This window comes from Fundulus heteroclitus, chromosome 16 (assembly GCF_011125445.2).
Source record: "Fundulus heteroclitus isolate FHET01 chromosome 16, MU-UCD_Fhet_4.1, whole genome shotgun sequence".
In the NCBI taxonomy this organism is placed as follows: Eukaryota; Metazoa; Chordata; class Actinopteri; order Cyprinodontiformes; family Fundulidae; genus Fundulus; species Fundulus heteroclitus.
Window position 1 is genome coordinate 7,221,398 of NC_046376.1, and position 11,689 is coordinate 7,233,086.

The 11,689-nt window shown below is 40.7% G+C and overlaps 1 protein-coding gene across 4 annotated transcripts in view; it reads right to left on the bottom strand.

Annotated features, from left to right (window-relative positions):
* The window catches only part of LOC105919565 (myosin-11), a 42,951-nt gene that overhangs the window by 14,089 nt on the left and 17,173 nt on the right, over positions 1-11,689 (bottom strand). For all 4 annotated transcript variants that reach the window (XM_036148289.1, XM_036148287.1, XM_036148286.1 and 1 more), the window contains 14 exons: positions 11,683-11,689; positions 10,268-10,337; positions 10,037-10,197; positions 9,853-9,961; positions 9,623-9,754; positions 9,339-9,545; positions 6,757-6,894; positions 6,564-6,687; positions 5,573-5,744; positions 3,383-3,595; positions 2,979-3,123; positions 2,687-2,893; positions 1,189-1,293; positions 953-1,105 (listed from right to left, as the gene is read on the bottom strand). The exon at positions 11,683-11,689 is cut by the window's right edge and continues 115 nt beyond it. In XM_036148289.1, the coding sequence (XP_036004182.1) occupies positions 953-1,105; positions 1,189-1,293; positions 2,687-2,893; positions 2,979-3,123; positions 3,383-3,595; positions 5,573-5,744; positions 6,564-6,687; positions 6,757-6,894; positions 9,339-9,545; positions 9,623-9,754; positions 9,853-9,961; positions 10,037-10,197; positions 10,268-10,337; positions 11,683-11,689 (1,943 nt within the window). The remainder of the gene's footprint in view (positions 1-952; positions 1,106-1,188; positions 1,294-2,686; positions 2,894-2,978; positions 3,124-3,382; positions 3,596-5,572; positions 5,745-6,563; positions 6,688-6,756; positions 6,895-9,338; positions 9,546-9,622; positions 9,755-9,852; positions 9,962-10,036; positions 10,198-10,267; positions 10,338-11,682) is intronic.

Genomic DNA, 11,689 nt, shown 5'->3' on the forward strand with positions numbered 1-11,689 from the left:
ACAAAAAATGTAAACTTGAAGCGAATAACTGGTCTGTTGTTAAGATTTTAGAGGTAGAGAGAGACGTGGCTTTCCACACATCTTGTTTTGGTCTATAGACGGCGCTCAACAGCACACCTAGTGGTGAAATTTCACTTATTGCTCTTTTAAAGTATAAACCTGTTTAGAAACAACTGGGTCGACTTCTTGCTCTAAAACTTTAAGGATTTTAAAAATTAAAACAGGGCCCAGAATATATTTTAGGGGATCCCTTGCAGCTTGATTTAGGGTTTCTACAGTAGGAAATATATATTTTCATTTGTTTGGAAAAATGGTTACTAAGCATTTATTGACACATAAGTCACTGAAGAAATAGATTCAGAATAAACAAAATCTGCATAATATTATTTTAGTTTAGTTTAGAAGCTATACCTGAATAAATTGTTTTCTGGTTAGGAAATTGCTTTTAACACAGTGTATTATAAATTATTTGATTGAACGGGTGAGCGAGTTTAGACTTTTTTTTGTAGGAATAAGCAGCTAACCGGGGACAACCCTGGACTGCCTTTCTCTGCCAATGAGAGGACGAGGCACTGCAAAAAAGAACTAAAAGTAAGTAACATTTTCATGAAATTAGTGTATTTTACGTTGATTCGAGCAGTTAAATAACTCTATTTGCCAGTGGAATGAGTATATTTACCCCTAAAGTAAGATCATTAGATACCTTGCACCTGAAATAAGATAATGGAGATTAATTCCTATTTTTAGTGCAAAAAATCTTATTCCATTAGCAAATAGTCTTATTTACCTGCATAAGTCAAAGAAAAATACACTAATTTTAAGAAATTTTTACTTACTTTTGGTTCCCTTTTTGCAGTGGGGGCGTTTACCATTGACGTAGGACAATATTATTTACCTGAAACGTAGCCGTTTATGTCAAAGAAAATGAAGAACAGTCCTTTACGTCTCTGACCTGCATGTTGAGGCTGGAGACTTGTCTTTCTACGGCCCGTTTGGCCTCCGTCTCCTCCTCCAGCTGCTCCATCAGGCTGTTCCTGTCCTCCTCCATCTGACGCAGGCGTCCGGACACATTCAGCTTCTGACGAGTCTCCTCGGACAGCAGCTCCTGGAAGACAGGAACGTGGGCTCACCATGAGGAGTCTGGGAATTAGGACCAGCGGGATTTAAACCGACAGGCGTGTCTTTCACCTGAGCGTCGTGGAGCTGAGAGGACAGACTGGAGACGTCTTTGCTCAGCTTGATGTTCTTCCCCTCGGCTTCGTTCAGCAGACCCGTCGCGCCATCCAGCTCCATCTAACAGAGCAGAAGTTTGTCTCCTCAATGCATAATTACCCCACAGCAGATGAGCTTTATGCTTCAGATTCACCATTTCTATATCTGACTTTTTAGACAGATAACAAGGTCCAGTTTCCCTAAATAGAAAAATTCCCTAAATATTCTGTTCCTCTTCTCCACCAACTAGATAGGAGTGTGTACAGTGTCCGAAATTAACTTCCTGATTCACCGGCCAAGTTGGCAGGTAGATGTAAAAATCAACCGGCCAGGCATATTTTTTACTGGCCAAAATATTAATCCTCACCAGACCTCTCAAATTTTTACCAAAAATTAAGAGTGAGATTATGTTAATTTGGTTGGGGGGGGACGTGGCTGACTGGACCCTGTAAGAGAAATCTTTGTTTCCTACCTTTAATAGGAAAATATTAAATTTATTATAAAAGGCACAATATGAATGATCAGATTCACATCCAGGCAATAATAAAACACGACAGATTATCAATATTCTATCCATGTTGGTCTCATTAGTGAACGAGGCAGGGTTTCATCAAGCCTATGGCCCAACATATTTCCCTCAGCTGCAACACTTAAAGCACGCTGGGGTTCATGCTGCGTCTTTACGCATGATCCAGTGGGGAAAATGCATAAATGAAGACTGTAAAGGGATCCTTTAGAAGGGAGAAAAGGAAAAATGGGTCTGAGCTAAAATCCCCTGATGTTACAAGTTCCTTAAAATGACCCTTAAAAGTGCGCACCTAAATTATATGTAACGTAATTTTGCGCACCTGAATTCAAGCGCAATGAACCACGCCCACCGAAGCACCGCTGGTTATGTGTCGTTAAAAACAAACAAAAGAACAGGAAACATAGCTACTAACTCTCCTATTGATTTCAATTGGGACATTTTGGTACGAGTGGAAGGACATTTAAACGTAGTGATTCACGTTTTGAAGGCAGGCCGCTGATAAAAGCACCTGCTTCGAGAGGGCGGGGGAGGGGGTGGGGGCACAGTAAGAGCGATGAAGCACAGAAACACAGCGCACGTAGTTAAAAAAAATGCAGAATAAATGAGAACGAAACTTATAAACAGACAAATTGGCGTTTTAGACTGTATCTGGTTAGTAGATCTGTTTTCTGATCCAGCGTGCAGCCATGACTGGTTCTGAATGAAGGCTTTATGAGGAGTTTAGACTGAGCTCTGGATAGAAAGCTGTGAACGGATCATCCGCAGCCCAGATGGGTTTTGTTATTTATTTGGTACAAACATTTACTCGCCATGTGGCAGCTAGCCCTCTGAAATTCACTCGGCAAACGGGAAATTCACTCGCATTTGGCGACTGGCGAGTGTTAATTTCGGACCCTGAGTGTGTATATAAATATAGGAGGAGGAGGCGGCGCCATCTTGACTCACATTCAACTTTGTTACTCGCTCCCCGAGCTCATTCCTCTGCCGTTCGCTTTCGGTGAATCTGGAGTTCAAATCGTTTAGCTGAGCCTCCAGCTTCTTCTTCTTGTGCTCCACGTCTTGTTTTGAGCTGGCGAGGGACCTGAGCTCAGCACCTAGATCCGCCGTCTCCTTCTCCAGGGTTTGTTTGGCTTTCTCCAGACCGGCCCTCACCTGCATGGCAGGAGATGAAGCCAAATGAGCAAAAACAAAAACCTCCTACGGAGAATAAGTTAGATTTTTGGAGATGTGACCCCACCCGTTTGGCTTGCTCCAGCTGCTCGTTCAGCTCCTCCACTGCCTGGCTATGTTTCTGACGAAGGTCCTGGATCAGGGCCTCGTGGCTCCGTCCCTCGTCCTCCATAGCTTTCTTCAGCATCGCTACCTCCTGCTCCCGTTTTGCTCTGTCGTCGCGAAAAACAGCAAAAGCAAACAGCAACGAGAATAAAAATAAATAAACTTAAACCTCAGCAACTTGTACACCAAGATTAAACTTTATGCAGATGACGCTACTTTTTACTTTAGTATCTCCCGATAGACGTGTGCTCCATTTTTAATGAATATGAGGATTTGTTCTTACAACAAACTCATTGATTCAAGACTACGTTGATGATTGCAGACGTCAGTGTAAGTCTGCGGGTATTATGGGATGTTTTCACAGACCGTAGCTCCTGCTGAGCAGCGGTGGTGTCTAAGCTGTCCTCCAGCTCGGAGCGCAGGGCGTTCAGCTCCTCTCCCAGGTCTCGTCGGGCAGCCTCCGCCTTTCCCCTCGCCACCCTCTCTGCCTCCAGGTCCTCTTGCACTTCAGAGAGCAGCGACTCCAACTCGCGGATTTTCTTGACAGCCGTCGCACGCTGAGTGCTCTCCTCCTCCAAACTACGGACAGAGAAATGTTTTTTTTTATTATTAGGAAGTGATTTGCACTCAGTGTTCAACTTCTGACCTAAGGATGGTTCTATAATTTAAAGTTATGACCTGGTGGTACTGAGCAGTAGCGTCTCTGGCATGATATGTTAACACAAAACTCAACACCATCGGCAGCAACAAAATGTTTTGTGATGCATACTGTTAGAAAAATGTAAATGTAATCATTTTATTTTTATCAAGCTACAGGCATTTGGTTTGTTTTAAGAGTTTGCTTTCAGGAAGGTTCTGTTGTTTTTAACCTTAGATAAGGGAGAGCAAATGGTTTTCTCAGATAAGAAATATCTCCTTATTAAACTTTGCATGAAGCTGGTGATTTGATTATCACCCGCAATGAAACTTGCTCCCTTCTTTGTTTTCCAACCCCCCAAGTTGTAAACTCTAGACTGTGATTAAATCCTCCTGACCCCATGTGTTGTGTGACAATAAAGACAAGGGGACAGAGGCAGTCCGGGGCAGTCGAACTCAAGCTTGTGAAAGAACAGGTCTCATGCTCCTGGTTCGTCTGCCCTCTGTCCTTGTGAAGAGTAAAAACTTGCGTTCGTGTTTGGTTTTCTTTCCAGGATAAAGAGGTTATTTATCATAACCCTATTACATACAACCTGATTTTGATCATTGTTAAATTAAACTGATAAATTAGCATAAACCAACACAGTAGAAAATCTATTTCATAGAAATAATTTAATTTTTAATTTAATAATTTAATTTTTATACATAGAATTACAAATAAAGGCTCACTAATAATGTTAATTTATTGAACAGGAAAGAATCACATCAATCCAATTTACTGAACAGGAAAGAATCACATCAATCCAATTTACTGAACAGGAAAGAATCACATCAATCCTTCACTGAGCCAGCAAGGACAACTAACACTACATTGATATTTGCGTTTAGTTTCCATTTTCCAATGTTTTGTTTTTGCTTATATCTTCTCTTAAGAAAATATCTTAGGCAGAAGGTGTGTCTCCCCTCTGTTGCTGGGTAGAATAACAGGGCGTTTAATTATTGGGGGGGTGGTCAGAAGGAGAGGGGGTCAATCATCCTCCCCCTGAGCTTTGCAGGAGGAGCTCTAAAGTTGATAAAAGAGTGTTTGTCCAAAACTTACTTCAGACAGACTTCTCCATCGCGCGGTGAAATCATCTTGATTGCTAATGTAAACTCTGTCTCCATATTTAATTTCTATGAATTAAATATGCATATTACAATGTTTTACCTCTGATCAATGCTTTCCTCATTTATTGTCAAATCTGGAACCGGGGTAAGATGGGTTTTCGAATGTACCCATTCTTTAACACTTCCTATATTTATTCCAACTTTTTTTTTAACTTGCTTTTATTTTGTTTTTATTTTTCAATGTTTTAATCTTGAAAAGCACTTTGCATTGTCCTTGTACTGAAATGTGCTACACAAATAAATTAGCCTTGCCTAGATAGTTGCAAACTTTCAAGCAGAACGTAAACGTAACGTGTGCAATTCAAGCATTTTGATTGGACGATCCGAGCTTGGGGCCACAGAATTTGTACTCCATCTCCTTCTACTGAGAGCGTACTGGGCATGTGCACTGCAATTTTTAGATGTTCATTATGTAAACAAACGTTGGTGGGCCGGCCTGAATATCCAGCCGCCTCAAGAGGATTTAGCTGCTGAGCTTGTCGGTTTTCTGGTAGACTTAGATTTTATATATATATATATATATATATATATATATATATATATATATATATATATATATATATATATATATATATATATATATATATATATGACACCATTGATTATTGTGAACATAGAGCACCACAACGACATCTGGTGGGACCAGGCCCCATTAGCAGCAAATACTGAGTACATTTCTGCTCCTTGGAGGATAAACTGCATGGTTTTCCCAGCTATAAACATATTTTCATGGATTGATTTATTCCGTCTCACCGGGCCTGTGTAGCCTGGAGCTCCTCTTCTTTGGCCGCTAACTGGGCTCGCAGCTCAGCCAGCTGGGCCTGCAGGTCGGCGTGTTGCTCCTGCAGGTCTGCCAGCTCAGCATCCACCTTCTTCTTCGCCTTCTCCACGTCCTGACGAGCCTTCTCCTCCTTTTTCATGCGAACTGACGACAAAAAGCAAAAGGTAACCAGAGACAAAAGATCATTCTTAATCATACGCATAATACTTTATTTGTGCATATGATTAAGTTTATGGCTAAATTCATCTGTAATATAGACTTATGGGTATTTTCTCTTAATAGGTTTTTAACATTAAAAGCAAAATAGCACATTTCAGGACACATTTTTAAAGGACGCCAATCTGCTGCCTTAAAAAGGTCTCCTTGTCCATCTTTTTGCCCATTAAGATTTTGGATCCTACGTTTGTAATAATCTAAGTGATCACTGACCTGGATTAATATTTTTAAAAGTATTTCTGTGCTTTTATTTAAAAACAAGAGGTAAAGCATTTTTTTGCAAACAGCAACACAGACAAATGTTTAAACCTCAAGCAAACAGGCCCTGTGTGACAGGTATAAATTGTGTGAAAGACTTTGAACACATGTGAACAATAAAATATGATAAAATGTTGTAAAACGGAGATATTACAGGTGAAATAGGTCATTTTCTTTCCAGTTTTAAAACAAAAATTCATGGCTGAACTAAAGCGGGAGTAATTTTGAGTGTGCTCACATTCCTTACATCCTTCTTGTATTTGTGAATATTTTTTACCTTTTTCGCCATTTCTATCAACCCAGTAAAATATAGCTCTATAAAAATCTTGGTAAATTACATTCATGTCTGGTTTTAGGGGATCTATCAACACTGTGGGAGGACGAGCGAACTGAAAATCATGAGAGAAATGGACCTAATATTAGTGCTGATTCACTGTTTCCGGATCTGAATGATCCAAAAGACACGGCTCTGACTAACCGCTGACTCACCTTCCAGCTCGGAGATCATGGACTCATGTTTGGTCTTAAGTTTGGACAGATTCTTTGACTTCTCCTCCTCTTCCGCCAGGTTGGAGCTCATGTCAGCCAGACGCTCCTCCAGGAGCTTTCGCTCCTGAAAACAGACACGAGGTGAGTAAGAACCGTACGTAAAAACGTCCTGGAACAGAGCAGCGCCTGTTACCTTCTGCAGCTTGTTGTTCTGATCCTCCATGAGCATGATGTCCTCCTCCATTTTCTTTACCTTCCCCTCCACAGCCGCTTTCTCCAGCTGGAGCTTCTGCTGAGCGTCCTCCTGCTCTGCGATGTGGGCCTCCATCAGCTGCACGACACAAAACCAAACCAGCTCAGTTGAATGACTAAACAGACTTTACTGAACTTGAACTGAACTGAACAGATGCAGCCTGAACTGGACCAGGGAAAACAGAACTGAACTGAACTGAACTGAATGTAACTGAGTCAAGCTGAACTAAAATGAATTAAATTAGATGCATTGCATTGAGCAGAACTGAACTAAACTGAACTGAACCGACATTACCTGAACTGGTTTAGGTAATATCCCACTTAAATACCTTTAAGTGGGTTGAATTTAATAGAACTGAACATATTTCATCCAAATCTACTTTAACAGAACCAAGTGGGACTGAATTAAACTGCATTGCATTGAACAGCATTGAACTTGACTCAATTTAATTTAATTAAACTGATATAACCAGAGCTAGGTGGATTTGAAGTTAACTGAACTGAACCAAACTAACTTGAGTAGAACCAAGTCTAACTGAATTAAACCGGGTTTTATTGAACAGAACTGAACTGAATTGAATTAATAGGACCCGAAATGGAGCAAGGCCTTTAGATGGATTGAAGTCAACATAACTAAACTGAACTGAATTGATTTAAACTGTATTGCACTGAATAGATTTGAACTGAAAAAAATTGAACTGAATTGAAATGTTACCAAACAAACTGAACCAAACTAACTTGAGCAGAACTAGGTTAATTTGAATCAAACTGCGTTGCATTGAACACAACTGGACTGAGCTGAAATCCTTTCTATCTTATAGAAAGTACTCCTGGGTCAGTGTGAGCTTCTGAGCTTTCTGTGTCTCTGCTCTGTCTTCTCTAAGCCCCAGTGGGTGGAGGCAGATGAGCGTTCACACTGAGCCTGGTTCTGGTTCTGCTGGAGGTTCTCCTCCCTGTTAAAGGGGAGTTTTCCTCTCCACTGTCGCTTCATGCATGCTCAGTATGAGGGATTGCTGCAAAGCCATCAGCAATGCAGACGACTGTCCACTGTGGCTCTACGCTCTTTCAGGAGGAGTGAATGCTGCTTGGAGAGACTTGATGCAACCTGCTGGGTTTCCTTAGAGAGGAAACTTTCTCACCAACCTGGAGGATCTGATGGAGTCTGACTTTGGAAAGAGCCTTGAGATGACGTGATGTGAATTGGAGCTATATAAATAAAATTTAATTGGACTGGATTGAAATGGATTCAATTTAACCTGCCTGTCCTGAACTGATCCGAACTAACTTGAACTGAATCTAAATAAACTGAATTGAACTAAATTAACGTGAAATGAACTGAAAAAAGAATCAATTAAACCCTCTCTTGGATGAAAGAGTGTCCCTGCGTGGTTGCCGTCATGAAACCCACAGAACTATTTGCTTTGTTTCGTGTTATAATTTATAATTTCGAATACTCCTGTAAATAAAAAAATGCATCAAATGATTTGTTTCCACCATTAATATTGTTCAATAACTGCTGAATGCTATTCTAGCATGGTTATAACGTTCACAAAAACCCGTGAAAGGTTTTCTCATTGATAATAATTGTATTAAGGAGAAAAGAGTAAACAACCAACTTTTTTATGAGTTTAATGGCTCAGATGTACTTTACAGGAAAAAAAAAACAATATTTAAAGTTAAATTACCAAACTGATTTACTGTATTTAATAAGCTTTAACATTTTCTGCAGAAATGCAGTTTAAATTATAGTTTTTATTTGGTAATGTGATGTCACATTGCGATTTTAAATCTGAGAAAGGTTTAAAAACATGTTTTTATTTAAATTAATTTGTTTAAAGTAGACTTCATAAGTCAGGAGTTGTGCCTAAGTTCTCCCAGAGACTCTTCCTCAGAGATATGTTGTACGGTTTGCCCACCCAACCTCTGGTTCACATCATATATAACATATTTCAGCACCGGGTTATTATTTAAAAACCTGAAGGTAGAGGCTTCTTCTTCACCCTAGCGAACATGTTTCCTGCACATTTCCTCCATAAAGCATTGCAGAGACCCAATATTTCCCCAGAGCAGACACACTTCAGGGTTCTACACTGCAAAAACGGAACTAGAAATAAGTAAAATGTTCTTAAAATGAGTGTATTTGTCCTTGATTTGAGCAGGCAAATAAGATGATTTGCCAATTGAATAAGATTTTTGCACCTAAAATAGGAACAATTCATCACTACCATCTTATTTCAAGTGCAGGATGTCTAATTATCTTATTTTAGGGGCCAAAATACTCATTCCATTGGCAGATAATCCTATTTACCTGCTCAAATCAAGGATAAATACACTAACTTTAAGAACATTTTACTTATTTTTAGATCCGTTTTTGCAGTGTAGATGTACTGGCTGAACATATTTATTTGCATCTATGTGTTTTTAGCACACTGACGGCTGGTTTTCCTGTCCTGATGAAAACAGCCAGCAGCCAGTGACTGAACCGTTTTAATGTCTGCAGCGAATGAGCGGAGTTCGTAAAACCTGTAGCTGCTGCTCCATGTCCTTCCTCTCCTGTTGCAGGGAGATGCTGCGCTCCTCCTCCTCCTCCAGTCGCGCCTCCATCTCGTGCAGGACCTCCTCCAGCTCCTGCTTCTTGGCCTCCAGGCGCACCCTCATCTCCTCGGCCTCCGCGTACAGCTCGGTCTCAGCCTGCAGCTTCATCTCCAGCTGCGTTCGCTCCTCAGCCAGCTGCCAGCAGAACCCCCCTTCGCCTTTAGCCGCGTGCTCATCACCTGGGATAAACTAAAATGTTGCGTCCGACTCACCTGCGTGTGCCTCTGGCTGATTTCTTTCAGCTCAGCCTCGGTCTTAGCCGCCACCTCTTTCACCGCCTTTAGCTCCTCCTCCTTTTGGCCCATTTCCTCCTCCTGCCTGGTCACCTGCAGCAGCGGCTTCACCTGATTCACACACAGCCATGAAACCACGTCAGTTTAAAGGTGAGGAAACTTGCATCTTTGCTCGGAGAAAGTCTAATGATCCTGTTTTATTCTGGGACCTTTGTGAACAGCCTCCACCACTGCCAGTTCTTCAGTTTGAGGTAACAAGCGCAGTTCCTCTGGATGACCTTCATGGCGGTCAGCTGCTGCTGCCGTTTACTAAACGCTCTGCAAAGAAGGAGCGTGAAACGATCATTCAAAGACGACCTGAGGACGCAGACTCCCTGAGGACGGGCCTCTTACTTGCGTCCCAAAAAGCCTCGTGCTTGAGCCTGGAAGGCGATGATGACGACGGTCAGCTTGAGGTCTCGCTCCTCCTCCAGCTGGGCCAGAACTCCGGTCCTGAAGAACATCTTACTCTGCCCAATGCGATACAGGTTTGGGTCCAGATCCAGGTGCTTCACCTGAGGACGGGAGGATTGTTGACATCCAGTTCTTTAGTTTTGTTTTCATGCTTTAAAAACAGAAACTCACCATCAGACAGCACGCCTGCTTTCCATCCATGAAGCCTTTAGGGATGGCGTTGGCCGCCAGGATCTCATACCTGCAAACAGGATGAGAACGTTGGTCCCTTTCCTGAAAAGCTGTGTAAATGACGTTTTGTTCCCTTTACAACCACAAAATACCATTTCTTTTGATGGGATTTTAATTGGCAGACCAACATAAAGCTGCGCATCACTGCGAAGCTGAAAGAAAACTTATATTTATGCAAAGATCTGAAAAGTGTGGCGTGCTTTTGTAGGTTTTCTGCAGCCTCAAACACAGGTGTCAAACTCCTCGAGAGCCAATGTCTTGCAACTTTTAGATGCATCTCTGCTTCAGCACACCTAAATTAAATAATTAGGTAGTTTGCAGGACTCCGTACAACTTGACTGCATGCTGAGGAGGTAACTCAGTCATCTGGACACATCGTAAAGTTGCAGGACAGCAGCCCTTGAACACTGGAGCTGGAACCCCCTGCGCTAAGAGGTCTACTTTCAGGACTGACCCATGCACTGCAAAAATGGAACTAGAAGTAAGTAAAATGTTCTTAAAATGTGTGTGTTTGTCCTTGATTTGAGCAGGTAAATAAGATGATTTGGCAATGGAACAAGAATTTTGCACTTAAAATAGGAACAATTCATCTCAATCATCTTATTTCAAGTGCAGGATGTCTGATTATCTTATTTTAAGGGTAAAAATGCTCATTCCATTGGCAGATAAGCTTATTTACCTGCTCAAATCAAGGACAAATACACTAACTTTAAGAATATTTTGCTTATTTTTAGATCCGTTTTTGCAGTGTGTTTAGCGCCGTCCATCTTCCCACAGCATGATGCTGCCACCAACATGCTAGCATGTTAGCACCATGTTAGCACGTTAGCAGAATGTTTAGGTTTTCAGTCTTCGTCTCATCTGATAACAATGTCATTATTTAAAGAGCACTTTAACACGAGGTAAAACAAAGTGCCAAATATCAGAAATACATCAGATAAGATATAACAACTAATAAAATGCTTGTTTGTTAAAATAGCACTAGGTCTAAATTATGTATAATTAGCCTAAAAAGTAGATTGGAATATGGAATATGTTGACGTCTGTCAACACGGCACTTTAATGTATCTAATGCTGAATATTCATTGAATCATTTGAATTTAAATATTTTAAATACTTTCACAGCAAAAATTATATGCGATTAATTTAGATTAATTAATTACAGAGTATGTAATTAATTAGATTAATTTTTTTAATCGATTGACAGCCCTAATATATGAGGGATATATATATATATATAATACTCGTAAATATCAGTTATCAGCCATAACATCAATAGTAATATCTTATATTGATAATTTTCAGATCTTTGCATCCCTATTTTAAATATTAAAAGCTAAAAATGGTTCCCCCACCTCTGTC